Consider the following 18,773-nt stretch of genomic DNA (forward strand, 5'->3'; position numbering starts at 1 on the left):
TCGTGTGTGGATGGAAAACACTTCGTAAGTGCTGAAATGGCGAATTTAGATACTGGATTTGGATAGCTAAATTATTTGTTTTTCTATTGAAAATCAGCTTAATTGTGCAAATGATGGCTAGGGATGATGTATTGAATGCCAATGGCAAGCTGCAACTTATGCAAGGGTCAGAGGAAGATCAAAACTATAAGGAAAAAGAACGGATGAAATTGCGATCAAGAAGCAGTTCAGGGCCAAAACCTGGCTGCGACGAGCAAATCCACTCCGGGCATTTTATGGTCAGTGACCCTCACCGAGGCAAGAAAAAAGACAAAGTTGGATTCGATTTTGTTTCGGCTAATAAAGATCCATCAACTAGCTATTCGTTTGGGGAGAATAAAAATTGTTCTGCCAACGAGATAGAGTCTTCATTTTCAAAGTTGTTTGAATGTTTGAGTCTTGCCTACAACGGGTAAGAGACAAAATATTGTGCTATTATAATTATATAATAATAATAATAATATGATAGGCCTATGCTATTTATTATAAAAGACTGATATAATAATTTATTCACAGCCGTCTAGCCTACTATCAAGTACAAGGCCTAGAGCTCCTACTCTAGATACAATAGAGGGCCAATAATACTGTATGTATGTAAATAGCATGCGTGTCGCATGGGATGCCGTCGCATGGTGGGAAGGGATTGGGAGCAAGCGTCATAATGCATATGGACATGTTGTTTGTATTTATACGCATACAAACCCTTCCCATCATGCATTGTGCAATGACGTTCTTCGCGTAATCAAGCTATTTGCATATGCGTAGTTTTATAGCCAGGTTTAATAATCAATTAATAGTAATTTTAGCAAATACATTCTATTCTAATTCAATCCTTTTTCTGGTGTATTTAATGATGCTTAACTCCTGAAGACTCGGACTATATTTAGAGAGCTGATTGGCAATTCTAAATAGAACGTTGTAAAATAAATTTTTGTTGTAAAATGTTATCCTAAAGACGTACAAGATTAACCCAGCTTTTATGTGCTGCAGCCTGATGGTTCTTCCTTATTTTCCATGCCCTAGATTATTTCTCATACCCTGGATTAAATTGTGACTACTACTCTAAAGCTCTGTCTACACTATCAAACTAGTTTGACAAAAAAAGTGTGATGTGCGCAAATATGGTAGTGACATGCCCAAATATGGTAGTGATATAGACATCATCATGTCCATATGGGCACATCACATTTTTTTGTCACATAAATTTGATAGTGTAGACAGAGCTTAATGCTGTACTTTCAAGCTAAAGAAAATTACCAAAATATTAAATCACAACAACCACCCACATTCCACATGAGTAGAGTAGTTAAAAGTCTAATCCACTGATTGGATGTTATGAATGTAAACATTGCTGTGCTTAACAACACTGACTGGTGCTAAATCATGTTTGTTAAAATCTGTTCTTCACAAAACTCACATTTTGGATTCTTATACGTTTTTCTTTGTTTGGAAAAGATTTCCTCATAAATATTTAAACATTATTATTGCTATCAGAAGCTTGTACAGAAGGTTGGGGTGAATAGAATAATCTTAATATATGAGGAAGTAAAGTAAAAAAGGTTTTGAGTTTAATTTCGTGTTGGGAGTGTGGGTCAGGCATGGAGGGGGTTGGTATAGTCACACAGCTAAAAAATGTTCAACACACTCTTGGTACTCCATTTTACAGGGATAAATTATTGGACTATAAAATAAAAGAATAATTTTAAGAATTAGTCTACATGCAATAACGTGATTAATATTAAACTATTTTTTAATGTGGCAAGTATAAATAAAGGGGAGTACTGTTTGAAGCACCTATGTACATCCTGAATATCATAACCACTATGACATGCTAGTGACCTCTTTAGAGACATAAGTAGGCTTGGACAAGTGTATAAAACTAGCGCAGACATCTAAGCTTTTGTAGTTTCCTGTGTTTTTTATTTCATTAATCTCTGTTGACCATGACCCTCTGCTGACCATGACCCATTGTCACTTTTAACATTTAATAATAATTATTAATAATAATAATTTATTTGGAAGCTACACTTTTGAAACAGTGGCACACTCTTGAATGAAGGTACGTCCAGAGTAAGTAAAATAAAAGTTAGAGAAAAAAAATGATTTAACAATAGGCCTATTTACAGTACAAGGAAACTTAAACTAAATTGTGTACAAAATAACAATAATAATTGTAATAATAATATTCTACCTATATATTGTTATTAATTCATCATTCATTGTTTTTGTTTACTGTCTAATACTATCATTTAATATGACCAATATACAATTAATAATGCAGCCAACTTAACAAGGACAAAAAAAAACTCCACTCCCAAAGACTGGTTTATGTAGAGCATCTTGTGGATATGTTTTGTGAACCTCTGAGGGTCCCTAATGGTCAGCAATTGCTAGATGGATCACCCTCATTAGATATGGTAAAAAAAAAAAAAAATGTAAAATCCTATATATGCCACTGCCCTTTGCTAGGCTACAAAATTCTACAAAATATAACTAGCAAAAAGAGCAACCAAATCCAACAAGCACAGAAATATTGTGTTTGTATATTAGTAAACTTCAATTTACAGAGATTGGTTTGATCAGGCCTCAAGTACCTTTGCTAGACTAAAAAGTAACTAATTTTTAAATGACTATAACCAGCAAACATTAGCTGGCTTCGAAATTGTCAACTAGCATTTATGGACAAATTCCTAATTTGCATTTCCTAATTTGCTAAGTTGAATTTTAAATGCTGACAAGTTTCTACTAGAGGTGTTTCTACTAGAGGTTCATTTTATACCATGCTGCAGTGTTTTCCATTTTGCTTTTATTTAATATTTCTTGTTTAATAAAGTTGTTATTAAAATGAAACTGTGAAACTGTTGAAGCGGAACCGCTGATCTGACATTATTAACAGGATCCTGTCTATGTTGTTTGACCTTCTCAATGACTTTGAGAAAATAGTTCACCTGCAGCTGGCACTCTTTCTATGATATTTAAAACATTTTTTCAGCTATTTAATAATTCATTTTTTTAAATGAATATTTAATGAATGAAGATTGGGGCTGGCCTAATATGTCTGGTAATTCTGGTATTCCATATGTGCTTTTAAAGCTTTGTCTTCACTATCAAACTTTTAAAGCTCTTTCTACACTATCTATTTTTGTGACAAATGTGATGTGCCCATATATGGACATGATGTCGATGTCATATCACTACCATATTTAAGCATATCACTACCATATTTGGGCACATAACATTGTTTTTGTCAAACTAGTTTGTTACCATTAAGCTCTGTCTACACTATACACGGTATTGGGAGATGTTACTGTAGTAGTTGAACTAACTGTAATAACAGTATACTGTACAAGCAAAATGCTTATGAAGTTTTAATAGCCTATTTTATGATTTTTAAAACAATTTCTTTGTAGAGGAAGGATTGTATCGCCTAAGTGGAAGTGGTTTAGAGGTTTAAAATTGTCTACCAAGGACAAAATCCGATTAAACAACGCAATATGGAGAGAATGGCATATGCAGTGTAAGTAGTGTAGTAAATACCATTATTACTGTTTGTGTACACAAAGTTTAGTTTTCATGTATGAAATAGCCAATTTAATACATTTTTCAGTTCTTCTCACAAGTTGTTTATTTATATCAAAATAAAAATAAAACTTTGGAATGGGTAAAATAATAACACACACAGACAGATATCATAATTCATCATGAGAGCCCGTTGATTGTTACCATACATACAGGTACTCTAAAATAAATAAGGTTGAATAAAATAAATACAAAATTGATGATTAAATATACAACCATACTTTGCCTTTTGTTTGTTTGTGATTAACACTATGGGCTTCAGTGTATGCCTATAGTACTATTTCAAAGGCAACAATTCCTACTGTTTCAAAGTGAACTTTTATTAAATTTGGCTGGTTTTTTTTTTTGGTTTTACTATAATTTACTATATAATATTTACTATAATTAATAATTATAATTATTAATAACTATATTGTATGAACCTACATTGCATTCCCATTTTTTTCTGTTTAGTTCGTGGCGGTCGACCACCTATCGTGTGTCAGTTTGCCTCTCCACTCACAGAGACCAATCACAGTGCACCGGAGGTTAGTGTCTGTTTAAAGTTTTACTGTAATCATACTATAATGAACCTTCCTAAAACTTGTGCTCTAAAGGCTTTCAAACTTTCTTTATTTATTTTTTTTTATTAATTTGTCAAGGCAATCCTGGCACAAGATTTTCGTCAAAAGTGGGAATCAACAACTTCTATGCACCCAGAGGTTTTTCCATTAAATTCGTCCTACACCCTTTTTGAACATAGCCTTTGGATAGTGTTATAGGGTGGCCACCTTATCTTTCCTAGTAATGAATTTTTCGGATATTTTTTAACCAGCACTCAGCTGATTAGCTTTGATTTGTTCTAATTAGGAATTGAACCAGATTCTGTCTGTCTGATAGTCAAATTATACAAAAAGTGTGTCAAAAAGCTTACTCATTGATTAATACTGCTTTGGTTTTTTTGTTTTTCTAGGCAGTCATTTTGGAAGGAAAATACTGGAAACGTACACCAAGCACCGTAGTTAGTGAGTACAATAAATGGAGAATATTCATGATGCAACAGAAGAAAATAGACTCAAGTGCCAAAAGCAATAAAGATAAAAAAGTAAGTGCAATTCTGGTTTCTTGGAATTGAAATGAATAGACGAGTGATGTTTTAGATAATCAAGTAACCGATATTTTTCCATGTGTTTGTTTTATTGGAGAGAGTCCAGAATAGAGTAATATTATAACCTACTTATAGAGAAGTATGGAGAAAAAGACTGTCATGGACCTGCCAAATGGCAGATGACAAGGTAGACCTTTAAAAGGTATATTGTCCCCCTGAGTAAAAAAAACTAATTTTTTTAAATGTTTTTGTTGAATATGCTATTTTAATATCACATATTTATTATTTATTCACTTTGACCAAAAATTTGTTCAAAAAATAAATTTACTTGAAAAGCTGTAATTTAAAGTAAAAATAGTCATTCATTGGGTTTTTGGTTGAATTTAACTATTTATTTATAAGTGAAAACATTGTTATTGGTTTTTCTATAGAAGTGATTAATTTTATTAAAACTACAAAATGACATATTCAAAGTATTTTTTTTATTAATCTTCATTTTTCATGTTTTTTGGGGACTGACAATACATCTTTAAAATTTCTTGTTGGTTTTTATTTCAGCATGCTGAGTTAATAAAAAATATGAAGTTTGACATATATAATGAGGAACCAATGGTGTTTGAGGATTCCTTCTTTGCGGACTTCCACGACACGCTCTTCTCAAGTCTCAACCAGCCATTTGCGTTTCCAAATCCAAAGGAATTAGGTAAGCCAATCACATGTAACTTAAACATTTTTAATATATGTAAAATGTAAATATGGCATAACCTAATAAAAAATATATTCTGTATAAATCATTTTTGAATACCATACCTTAAGGTTTTCCTTGATTGTTTTCTTTTTTTAAGTATTTTCATAGGAAATATGCTGGTTGTGGTATCTTGTCCTGAATTATATTTGTCTGATTTAAAATTTACATTTATCTAAAGGTCAAACTCAGAATAAAATCTGGTTTAAAATATGGCATGTGACTGCTATTGTTGGTGTACTTTTTATATGAGGTCTACAGATATAATAATAAAACTTACAATAGCCAGAAACTGGTGAAAATTTACCATCCAGAACAATTTTTGTTATAATCCTTATTTTAATATTAGCTCTAAAGCTCTGTCTGCACTATCAAACTAGTCAAAAAAAGTGTATTGTGCCCAAATATGGTAGTGATATGACATCATCATGTACATACATTGGCACATCAAATTTTTTTGTCACATAAAGTTTGATAGTGTAGACAAAGCTTTAAGTATAAATCTTAATAATACAGTAAAGAAGAAAGCTTGTTGGACCAGACAGATTTATAATATATTCTATTATGAATTTGTGGTTTTTCTTATAATAGCAGAATCAATGTAGTAGGTGGAAGTTGTTATAGGTCAACATTTCAAGGCTCTAGGTTTAAGTACTGTGTTTAGGTACAAGGATTAGTCAACTATATTTGAACATTGAGCTTTTAAATCAATAGCACATATTCTTAACAGAAAATTTACAAAATTGAATAAAAAATAATTTAAAATATCAGTCTATTTCGTGCCTAGCTTACCGGGATAAACCGACAATAGCCTTTTCTCCTCGAAGAGCGAGATATAACTCGAAAAGTAGAACATTTGTTAACCTGTATCAACCTAAATATAGGATGATGTCAGGAATTTGAAAATAATACAGTCAACTTCTCGTGATTGTTATTTTGCTGGGCAGAAGCACCCATTTTCTAAGTCTTCCCCCACCCACCTTAAAAGTCATTTTAATGTCTTCTTCTTAGCCCAATTTTAACATACTGTAGCACCTTTTCAAGAAACCTTTTGGTATCCCACTGTACTCAAAATCAAGCCAAAAGCCTAAAAAGTCTAAATCTCTGTCTACACTATCAAACTTTATGTGACAAAAAAATGTGATTGATATGCCCATATATGGACATGATAATGTCATATCACTACCATATTTGGGCATATCAGACTTTTTTTGTCAAACTAGTTTGTGTAGACAGAGCTTTACAAACCGGAAACTATTAGCGTCACATGAACTTTTGGCTTTAAAAATAATGTAATGATACATACTCCCTACAGGTTACACTAACTTTGTATTTTGTTTTTTACATTGCTGTAAGTAAGCTTTGGTAACCATAATAAATAAGCAATTTACAATGCAATTTAAATCAATTACACTTTATTCCCACATCATGAACACAATAAGGCATACATTTCTTTGTTGTTATACCCATATCATTTTTAGTTGGCTATAAACTTAATCTTTCCCTTATAAGGATTAAAGATCTCCGTTTTGATTGGCTGTCTAGTAAGTTGCAGCTCAGTTTCGGCTCATTCAGACTTAAATCCCAACTGCTTATGTCTATTAAGACTGCAATGTACACTTGTATAGTAAAAGCATTTATGGAACTAACATTGGAGCAATTTTATTTTATTCAATGAAAGCTCAAATTTAAGCCCCATTTAGGCTAAGTATTACAGTATGTGTTATAACCTATTTACACATGAACTTTTATATTTCATTATTGTGTGGAGACCGTACTTTTATGATGACCACACTTGAAAGAGTACACGCCCACACTTGAAAGAGTACACGCCCACACTTGAAAGAGTGCATGCCCACTTATATTTACTTGCAATTTTCATAATAAAAAATGTGCCCATATATGGACATGATGACATCATATCACTACCATACTTGAGCACATCACACTTTTTTTGTCAAACTAGTTTGATAATGATAGTTTAAACAGAGCTTTTTACTCTGTATACAGTAGGCCTACTCAAATATTTTGAACTACTCGGTAAAAATCAAATAAATGTATGGCTCTTTAAGCTCTGTCTAAACATGGAACTATAATATAAGATCTAAACTATCAGACTTGTTTGACAAAAAAGTGTGATGTACCCATATATTGTAGTGATATGCCCAAATATGGTAATGATATGGCCAATTATGGTAGTGATATGACATCATCATGTCCATATGGGCACATTGCATTTTGTTTTGTCACAGAAAGTTTGATAGTGTAGACAAAGCTTTAGATAGAATCCAGCAGTGAATTAGGCCAACAATAAATATAAACAGTATATATATAAAGAAAAATGAACTATTATACCATTTAAAAAAATATTATATATATTATAATATTTAATTTTTTTAGCACATATGAACAACGCCGACATGATCCAGCCAGGGCTAGTGCAGTTACAACCAACTTTGGAGTCGTCATTTGATGATTTCATGGACACGTTGGAACCATTTCAAGGTACTATAAAAAACTTTTAAGGGAACAATGTCAAATTGATTCTTTTGCAGTAGCTAAATTTTTATTGCAATAACGGATGTTCCGCCGCCGTACCACGCTGAGAGTGTTAAAGAGTCACTATCCAATCGGCTTTGAACAATACTATGAAAGTCCCAGTGGTCTTAGGACATCTGCATATCAAGCAGAAGGTTCCGCGTTCCAACCTCGGTTGGGACGACTTTTTCTCATTCTCACAGATTTCCCCATCTTATCATTTCGAATCAATTAATTAAATTTATATATCAAATTTGTATATCACTGGGCGATTTAGAATTTATTCTGTGCCTGTTTTGTTTATATGGTAGTATATTTATGATTTGATATTTGTTTCATTTTCAGCTGATTTGACTCGATCTCTTGCTCAGAGTAACTCTACTTTCGTCTTTACTGGAACTGAATCTCAGCAGCAGGTAGCCATAATATCATTTTTAGATTACTGAAATTAATGTAGGAATACCAAATGTAAAATAATTGCAACTATTATTTTTTGTAAATTGATGAATAAAGTACTGTAGATACTAAAGCTCTGTCTACACTATCAACTAGTTTGACAAAAAAGTGTGATGTGCCCAAATATGGATAGATATGCCCAAATATGGTAGTGATATGTCATAATGTCCATATATGGGCACATTATATTTCTTTGTCACATAAAGTTTGATAGTGTAGACAAGGCTTAAGCCTGTTTAGTGCTCAAGGAATTCGACAGAGGGTTTGTTTTTCCACATAAGATAAATCGTCATGAGCAAGGCTAGGCTATTTGCCATCACATCTTCTGCTAGGCCTACAGGTAGTCTCTAGTTTGAAAAAAAAAGAAGAGTTTTGTGGGGTGGGGGATGTTTGTTTTAACCTTGGTAGACAAGGAAGAGATAATTTTAATCTAATATAATTTACACACGATTTATACATAATATACACTGTAGTAAAACATCGTATACTCTATCCCTAACAAACATTTTAATCTTCTATCAACTAAAGCTGAAGTATAGTAAGTCCCGGGACCACACTCTATTAGTCACTACGGATAGACTTTCTTCATCAGTGCTTCTATGAATGGATAACTTTTAGGAACAGGAACGCTAGTAGACCAAAAACAGTACCGTTTTGATTCTGATAATTCAGGAAATTTCCTCATGACACAAATTAGGATTCTAATGTGTTTTTACATTCTTTTTATTAGAATTTTCCATCGATACAACAAAGACGTTATGAGCCCTCGTTGCTGCTACCAATTAGTACAGTTGGATCTACTGACCATTCTATGCAATCACTTGAAACAGATCAGAACTTGGGTTCCAATTTCAATACACAGATGTTAAGCAACGCCTCTCAAATGTTAAGCAATGACCCTCAAATGTTGAGTAATGAATCTCCAATGTTAACTAACAACTCTCAAATGTCAAGTAACAACGCTCAAATGTTGAGTAACGCCTCTCAAATGTTGAGTAACACCTCTCAAATGCCGAGCAATGACTCTCAATTGTTGAATAGCAATCCACAAGTGTTGGGCAGGTCTCAGATGTTAAGTGGCAATTCGCAAATTTTAAGTCACAGTTCTCAGATGTTGAGTAATAATTCTGCAACATCCGATAACGCTTCATTATATAACACAGTACAAGTGAATGATTTAGGACAATTCCAAGGACCATACCCAATACAGATCACAGAGGCTTTAGGCAATACATCCAAAGACGAGTTCACGGCGTCGCTGGTAGAACAATTCCGACAAGATGAGGCACAATTAGACCAGCAAAGACAAAACGTTGTTCAAAATGTCACCCAAATGCTTACGCAACAACAACAAAATGTCACCTTGTTAAATCCTATCGTGGACTCGCAGTTGACCATTCAACAAGGTCAACCTATCCTTCAGGGCGTTGCGCCTCAAAGAACGTTAGTCAGTTTAACACAACCGACATTCTCCGCACCCCAAGTAACCATGCATAATCCACAGACAATTTTCACAAAAAGTGCCGTGCAAATATTACAACAAGCTGCGACACAGGCTGCGGAGCAGAAACCTGTGATCACGCATTTTGTGAAAGCTCCCGTACTGCAGCCGCAACAGGCCGCGCCACAACAAGTGCAATTTACTCAACCGACCGCTTCAATAGTTCTGCCTGCCGCATCTACGCATCAGGTTATCTTACCGTTACCGGTATCGCATACTACAGTAATGCATAGAGATGTTTTCACGGTACCAAAGAGTAAACCTCCAACTAGGCGGATAGCGCCTGCTCCAGGTCCTTCTACTTCTAGTAGTAGTAACAGTACTACAGCCCTGCTTTCACAGCTTCTCAACAAGGGTATGTAGCAAGTAGTCTAGGACTTGTAGGTACACACGAATATATTGAAGATTACTCTATAATTGGGAGAAAACTACAGTAGTAGCACCCAATAAAGTGTTCTCTTACTTGGGATGTCCCATAAATATGGGGTTCCCTTGTTTGTTTAACCAGGGTGTCCCTTACTACTAGGGTGTCCCTTACTAGGGGTGTCCTTTTACCAGGGGTGTCCCTTTACTAGTGGTTTCCCTTTACTAGTGGTGTCCCCTTACTAGGGGTGTCCCCTTACTAGGGGTGTCCCCTTACTAGGGGTGTCCCCTTACTAGGGATGTCCCTTACTAGGGGTGTTTTGAGAAGGTAAAAATATTTGTGATAACCAATTTTCAGAACGTGCTTTTTCAGAGACAACATCCAAAACTGGTGTTGTTAAAACTTCAACAACATCTTTAGTTCCAACGATCTTGAAAAGTGAACTTTCTATGAATTCAACCTGTGTGATAACAAGTACTACAGTGAGTAATTAAATTAAAGATGTATTTTCCCCCAAAAACATGAAAAATAAAGATTAATAAAATCAGATTTTGAATAAGCCATTTTTTGCAGTTTTACTAAAGTTATTCACTTCTGTAGAAAAAAATAAATAATTATTTCACTTATAAAAAGACAAAAGAAACGGTTAATTTTAACCAAAAACCATTTTCTGACAGACAATTTAAGTATTTTTTGCTTTCAAATTAAATGTTTTTCAGGAAAAGTTTTTGGTCAAAGTGAATAACTAGTATGTGACATTAAAATTGCATATTCAATAAAAAAATGTAAAAAAAAAAATTTTTTAGGGGGACAATATATCTTTATATATATTATATTCACATTCCCTGTAGCAAAGATAAACATTTGTACAACAATTTATATAATATAAAAATGATAACTTTGCACCGTTTTTCTTTTCTAGCCAATATTTAAAATTTCTACATCAAATATGGTCAACCCTGCTAGTGGAGCTAAACCAAAAATTCCAAAAAGTTAGTTGCACTTTTTATTTTATAAGTTAAATTGTTTTTACATTCATGTAAATGGAGATACCTAGTTGTGGATATAGTTATAGTGGGTAGAGGCCAATTTTTGTACCCAATTTTCATCTAGAAACCCCTACAATTGTAACAATTGTAAAACTTTTTGTAGCCCAAAAAATGTGCTTCATTTCAGTTTTCAGTAATGTTTTTAAATGCTTTTTAGGGCCTCAGCTGCATTCAATAAACAATAAATCAACGCAATAAAAAATGATAAAAATATATCTTAGTATGCCATATGGTTGTGGTTTTAGTCATTTATATCCTCCTTTGTGAACCTCTTATAAATACTGTTTCACTATTAATGATAAAATTCCTTTAAAAGGTTTAAAAAGAGCAAAAGAATTCTAAAGCTCTGTCTACACTATCAAACTAGTTGTGATGCCCATATATGGACATGATGATGTGATATCACTACCATATTTGGGCACATTTTTTTTTGTCAAACTAGTTTGATAGTGTAGATAGAACTTAAACCATTTGTATATCTCCTGTTTGCACCCCACCTCCCTCTTTCATTCAGGTCTTGCACCTGATTATTTATAAAGTGTGTACCAACCTTGGTTGATTTTATTTAATTTTTATAACATGATTTGAATTTGTCCTAGGTCCAATATCAACAACAACTATTAACCCACTTGCAATTTTGCCAGACTCCACGGATCTAAAACAGGTAGAAAGATTGAGATTTCTAAATTGATATCAAAGGTTATGTGACAAAATAATTTGATGTGCCCATATATGGACATGATGATGTCACAAGTGTTTGTAGTAATATCACAACATTATTTCTAATTCCAAAATATGTGTTGGTTTTTTGTGATATTGATTAGAGTTTGTACTATGATATGTTTGTAAAAGAAAAAATTGTTGTTATTTCAGGGACATGGCAGCAGGGATGATGATGATAAGGTAGTTTGAATATAGTTTTGATTTACTTTAAATTCATATTATCACAAATATTTATTTATTTCGATCTAAGTATTCTCACTTGCACTAATGAAGGGTTAGTGTTGAATGAAAGCTCTGCAAATTTTTCTGGTTGTTTTATTTTGTTTTCCACTGATACCCACAGCATTATCATTTTTTTCAGTAACTTGCCTTTTGATTTATTTATGTATCTATTTATATACAATATTTGTTATATTCGTTGTTATTAAATGTTTATTTTCTTTTTTATTTAGGATTTCAAGAAATCATGTACACACATATCAGCAGAACAGAAAAGACGTTTTAATATCAAGGTGAGTGAGTAGATACAGTGCACTCATACGACCTCTACAACTTTAAGTTAAACTGTCTGTAAGTCCCTAAATCTAGTTTAGATTCAGTTTGTTGATCATATGTACATGTAAAGCTCTGTCTACACTATCAATTACACTTTATGTGACAAGAAAAATGTGATGTGCCAATATATGGACACAATGACATCATATCACTACCATATTTGGGCGCATCAAACATTTTTGATAGTGTAGACAGAGCTTTAAGATACAATGAAACTGTTTGAAGTGAACAACATAATATCTAGTATTATGTTATTACCATAGTATCTTTATATAGCAGTCTGGTTTTGATGTTTCTTATGTTTTATAACCAAGTTCAGATTTTTTAACAATAGTTTCTTTGTTGTACTTTGCAGTCTGAATAAATTGTTATTATTGAAGCATAGTTTTGTTGGAAATTTGGTTTTTATTAATTATTTTAAAGGTTTTAATACAACCTCAAATAAAGCCTGTTGATAGTGGTTCAGTTTTTGGCTAAAATGCTGTATGAAAGGATTTAAACACAAACCCTTGATAAACAAGCGTGTTAACCACCAATCTACACTACCACCCGAGAGTGATGGTGTAATGATAATATCAGACTAGCCTGTGATATGCATGGGTTCGAGGTTTTCTGTACCATACTAATTGCATCCTTAGGCAAGATGCTTTACCCTCATTGCATCATCCTTCGGATGGGATGTAAAGCCGATGGTCTCGTGTACTTAGTAGTGCACGTTAAAGAACTTGGTACACTATTCGAAAAGAGTAGGGGATCGTCTCCCTGTGTGCTGATCTGGTAGGCACTGCTGGCTGCCGTGGGTCCGTGGAGGGCATAATCCAAATTTCCTCAGTTTCCAGTTAAGCTTGAGGACCAGAATAATACATTTAACATTTATTTATTTATTTAACATTTAAAATTTAACTTTATTATTTAACATTTATTTATTTATTTACATTTAACATTTAAAATTTAACTTTATTATTTAAAATTTATTTATTTATTTACATTTAACATTAAAATTTAACTTTATTATTTTTCAGTCTGGTTTTGATATGCTCCATTCATTAATACCATCAATTAATCAGAATCCAAGTTCTAAGATTAGTAAGGCTTCCATGTTACAAAAGGGCGTGGATTATACAAAGAAGTTACAGCAGGAACGGATACAGCATGAACGAGAAATAGAGTTACTCAAACAAGAAATTGCTGCCCTCAACATCTCAATCAAGTAAATGATAATTTTAATATAACATTTGCTATTGTTTAATTTGTTAATCTTTATTTTGTTTATGTAAATTTGTTATAGGACCCAAGTGGATATAAGTCATTAATTTTTTTGTCGTTATTTTTCATAATGTGTACAAATCAGTAGTTATCCGCAACTTAGCGGATAACTCCTTGTTGTATATTTCTATCTTATAATTGTTTATAACATTGAATACCAAATAAAGAAATTAAAATTAAAAAAACACATTAGCCTTGCCATTTGATTGGTTGATCCTTATGATTAGTAATTCATTGTATTTGTTTTTTCCCCCGTAAATTAGTGAATCGCAAGCGCAGTTACCAGCAAGCGGTGTACCAGTTACAAGGCAGAGATTTGATCAAATGCAGAACATGTTTGATGATTATGTTAGAGAGAGAACGAAACAAAACTGGAAATTTTGGATTGTATCCTTTACAATTATAAAGAAATGATGCTAACAAGTCTGTTTTTCATGACAAGTTGCTAGATAGGCCTGTTAATGAGTGAAGCCACATTCAGTGGTGAAACACAGAGGCCTAAGGCCCCTGGTTTAGTGATCCTAAGCGACCATTCAATGCTTAAGGCCTCTTGCGTTGTTAAACATAAACCAGTATTAATTAAACTCCTCACCAATAGGAACCTCAACCCCAGGGGCGGATCCCCTCCCCCTAAATGTAGCAAATTGTAATGCAAAAGATAGGACATCAAAATCAAGCTCTGCCCTTCATTTCACCATTTTTAGGTCCTGCAAGGGACCCCCTATTTCAAAATCCTGGATCCGCCACTGCCACCCTGCAGGTGTCTGGTTTTATAGAGTTAGTACCTTAACTTGCATATCACAGTTCAGCATTATCATCAGGCCGTTATTTGAATCTTTCAACACTGTAGTGTCAACATCCAGTAAGGAAGAGCTGTTGAGGACTGTGCTCAGCTGGCTTGATCAACACTGCTCACTGTTGGCCCTTAGGCCTAGTAAGAACAATATTATTCCTATTATAGTTTCAATGCACCGTTATAATACATAATAGAGTAAAGATCTGTCTACACTATCAAACTAGTTTGACAAAAAGAGTGTGATGTGCCCAAATATGGTAGTGATATGCTTAAATATGATAGTGATACAAATACAAATATTTATTCAGTAAATCACAAATATAATAGAATGTACAATAATTCAAGAAAATGATGAAATGGGTTGTCAGGAAACCATTGATATGACATCATTGTGTCCATATATGGGCACATCACATTTTTTTTCTCACATAAAGTTTAATAGTGTAGACAGAGCTTAAGAAATGTTTTTTCTGATATTTATTTGTTTTTTTTAAAGCTGTACTATCATCACTCACCTTGCTTGGCCGGACAACATCTATCTTGTCCAACCCGGAACAAATGCCGCAACAAGCAGCAAAAGCAGTTAACAAAGACGAAGACGACATGCAATGACTTTAATGCGGTCAACAAGGATTAAAGAAAAGCCATGCTTTGCACCTGTATAGTACATTCTGACACAAGCATACACTAAGCTAACATCTCAGCCTAAACATAATAGACATAGCTTTGACAGTCTAACTAGTAAATTAACAAGCAGTAAAAGCCAACAAAAAGGATTTAGGAAGAAGCCTACAGTAGGATGTTTATCCTTAGAATTGTACAACCTGTAGCAGTACTAAGTAGATTGTACACTAGACAACTCAGATTTTACTCTATACATCTCATAGACACACATTTTAGGCACAACAACAAGGACAAAATCTGTACATGTCTTTTCTATTAAAGCAGTCATATTTGTTAAGATTATATTTAATATGGATTTTGCTAACATTGGCCTTATATTGTGTATATTGATTATTAGTGTTAAGGCTTTTGTTTTTATACCAACTGGTGTTTTATTTTTAAATTTCAGTATATCCAATATTATCATATTTTAATATTAATTAATAACTAATGTTGATCATGTGTCCTGTAAATTATGTACCAGCCCCTTCATTCTCATTTGTGATTGGACATTAAACACCATGTGATATCTATTGGCACACCCACCGACTCTAAACCTATATGACATCATCATGTCTATATATGGGCACATCACGTTTTTTTGTCACATAAAATTTGATAGTGATACAAAGCAAGTTCAAGTTCAAATTTATTGTTAAATACAGTAATTAAAATGTGTATTCCAAGGTTCAAATACACGATAAAAATATATACAGAAAACATGTAAAAACAGTAAAAGGTTGAAATAGTAAAAGACTATATAAACTATGATTGAGTTAAGATTTTAAAATACAGAACACTTAATGTTTAAATTGCATTTAGTGTAGCAGATATCTCAGGTAGAAAGTTAAAATTTGTTTCAACTTCAATTTGTGTAATGTTTTCTTTAATAATGTGTGTGATCAAATTAGACTAGTATATCACACCGTGTCAATTAAGATTTGTTTTTTGTTGTGAATTTGTTATTTTTTATTTAGGCCACAAAACTTTTAGTGCTAAAATTTATAGTTATAAGATTATTTTTCAATTATAAATTAAACATCATGTTAATATTTGTTATAAATTTGTTTGAAGTGAACACTTTAGATCATTAGTAGTATGATTTTATGCATCACAGCTCAGCTTACATCGTAATATCACATTCAGTAATTATATTTACATAACACACAACAACAAGATCTGTCTATACATAATAAACCATAAAATGACTTTGTTATCCCTCCCCCAACCCCACAACCCACCCATAGATATTTAAATCTTTTAAACAGTATTGACTATTGAGAAAAGTGCCTTGAATATTTTTATTTAATGGAACTGTTCTGTACGGAAGACCATGTTTCATTTTGCCAAATGTAAAATTATGTTTTTGAAAAAAAGGTTCGTCTTCCATGATCAAACAGACTTTTGATATTGTTCTGGTGTATACTGCATTGCAAAATGTGTTAAATATAAATATTATTTATAATGAAATTAAAATGCAAGGATGGCAGTAGTATTAATGAACTAGCTTTATATGATTTGTAAATAAGATAAAAATGATAATTAATAATATGGTTATTTTTGTGGAAAGATGAACTGGCGCCATTTGGTGGCAGCACTCGAGACGAAGGGACTTTTTGGGGGCGAAGAGAGTTGTGGTATGTGTCGTTCACACCTGTGTACAATTCAGCCCAGTAGGCTGCAATTCACAGGTTATTCCCCATTTGCACTTATATTAAAGGGACACCCTTCAATGGGGATGTCTCCTGAATAGGGGTTGATCATAGTGTTATATAATTCCCCTTATTAATTTGGCAGGGAAATGTCCCCTTAATATAGGGATGTTCCAAAAAACAGGTTTTTACTTTATAATGTAAATTCATAATATAAATACTCATAAGATTACTAGCCAATCAAAATACAGGAATCCTGGACATAGTCTTGGTTCATGCAAAAGTTGTGTTCAGTTAGCTTAGATTCGTATTGCATTCTGAATGTGTAACTATTAACTGTATATCACCGTGCGATTTAGAATCTATATAGTTTCACAAATTTCCTCATCTTAACCAGTTAACAATTTGTTTGATGGTTACTGTATATAGCTTCGAATAGAGCTGATTAATTATGGACGATATTAATTTAAAAATTCAACATTTGTAACAAAATAAATATATTGTGAAAATGGTCTGATTCAATTCAGCTCTGTCTACACTATCAAACTTGACCAAATAAAGTGTGATGTGCCCAAATTTGGCAGTGATATACCCAAATATGGTAGTGATATGACATCATGTCCATATATGGGCACGTCACATTTTTTTGTCACATAAAGTTTGATAGTGTAGACAGAGCTTAAGTCATGTTATCTAGATAGACCAATGACAATGTCCACACCTCGTGGGTGAAAGCGTCTGGTGTGTTGGAAGATTGATCAGGTGATGAATCAGGTGATTAGACTGCATACTACAAAATTAGACTAGTGGTTTCAAAAGCATAACATCTTGCCAAATAACCCGTGCCTTTTAAGGATATTTATTTCTAAAATAATAATTTGTGATTTTCTGTTTCCGTATGTATGCTATAGCTCTGACTTCTGTATAATCATTGATTTTGTTATAATAAATTAAATTGTTTTGATACTGTCAAAAGCTATGTCTACACTATCAAACTAATTTGACAAAAAAAAGTGTGATGTGCCCAAATATGGTAGTGATATCCCCAAATATGGTAATGCCATGACATCATCATGTCAATATATGGGCACATCACATAAAGTTTGATAGTGTAAACAGAGCTTTATAAAGGAAAATAATCATGTACAGTAACTGAGATATCCTACATGTTATTTCAATATATAAAGCAAGTACCAACTAGCGGACTGTTAATATAGCTTATTTATTTTAAGATATTAAAAGGGATGTGAAGGAAACGGAGTTGAACATTTTCTAGTGATGTTTATATTTGTTAAGCTCTGTCTACACTATCAAACTTTATGTGATGTGCTCATATATGGACATGATGTCACATCACTACCATATTTGGGTATATCACTGCACTTCACACTTTTTTGTCAAACTAGTTTGATAAGTGTAGACAGAGCTTTAGAAAATGAGTGTATGTATGTATGGGATACATGTTTAGTTGTATAGTTCATTTAAAAGAAATAAAACTGTAAAAAGGAGAATGTGAATGAATTCATCATTTGAATAAAGAATGTATGTTAATGATGACTTTTGTGTGGAGTTCTTGTCAATCCTAAGGTATTTTGTTCAAATCGAATCTTGCATTGTTGGTAGTCACTATCAAACTAGTTTGGCGACAAAAAAAAGTGTGCCCAAATATGGTGGTGATATGGCCAAATATGGTAGTGATATGACATCATCATGTCCATATATGGGCACATCACATTTTTTTTGTCACAAAGTTGATAGTG

General features: G+C 32.9%; 1 protein-coding gene across 2 annotated transcripts; it reads left to right on the forward strand.

Annotated features, from left to right (window-relative positions):
- Positions 1 to 11: 11 nt before the first annotated feature.
- On the forward strand, positions 12 to 18,570 carry LOC144835811 (MLX-interacting protein-like). Of its 2 annotated transcripts, none has more exons than XM_078690906.1 (17): positions 12 to 451; positions 3,450 to 3,556; positions 4,072 to 4,145; positions 4,571 to 4,702; positions 5,264 to 5,408; positions 7,851 to 7,955; positions 8,334 to 8,404; positions 9,175 to 10,300; positions 10,667 to 10,791; positions 11,232 to 11,301; positions 11,958 to 12,022; positions 12,232 to 12,261; positions 12,534 to 12,593; positions 13,659 to 13,846; positions 14,166 to 14,289; positions 14,707 to 14,836; positions 15,195 to 18,570. In XM_078690906.1, exons 1-17 carry the CDS (start codon positions 111 to 113, stop codon positions 15,308 to 15,310), a joined length of 3,009 nt encoding a protein of 1,002 aa, XP_078547032.1. In that variant the 5' UTR covers positions 12 to 110; the 3' UTR covers positions 15,311 to 18,570. The 2 variants fall into 2 exon arrangements, with proteins under 2 accessions (XP_078547032.1, XP_078547033.1); XM_078690907.1 differs by having other exon boundaries at positions 10,682 to 10,791.
- The last annotated feature ends 203 nt before the right edge of the window (positions 18,571 to 18,773 follow it).

Source organism: Antedon bifida, chromosome 2 (assembly GCF_963402885.1).
Source record: "Antedon bifida chromosome 2, ecAntBifi1.1, whole genome shotgun sequence".
NCBI lineage: Eukaryota > Metazoa > Echinodermata > Crinoidea > Comatulida > Antedonidae > Antedon > Antedon bifida.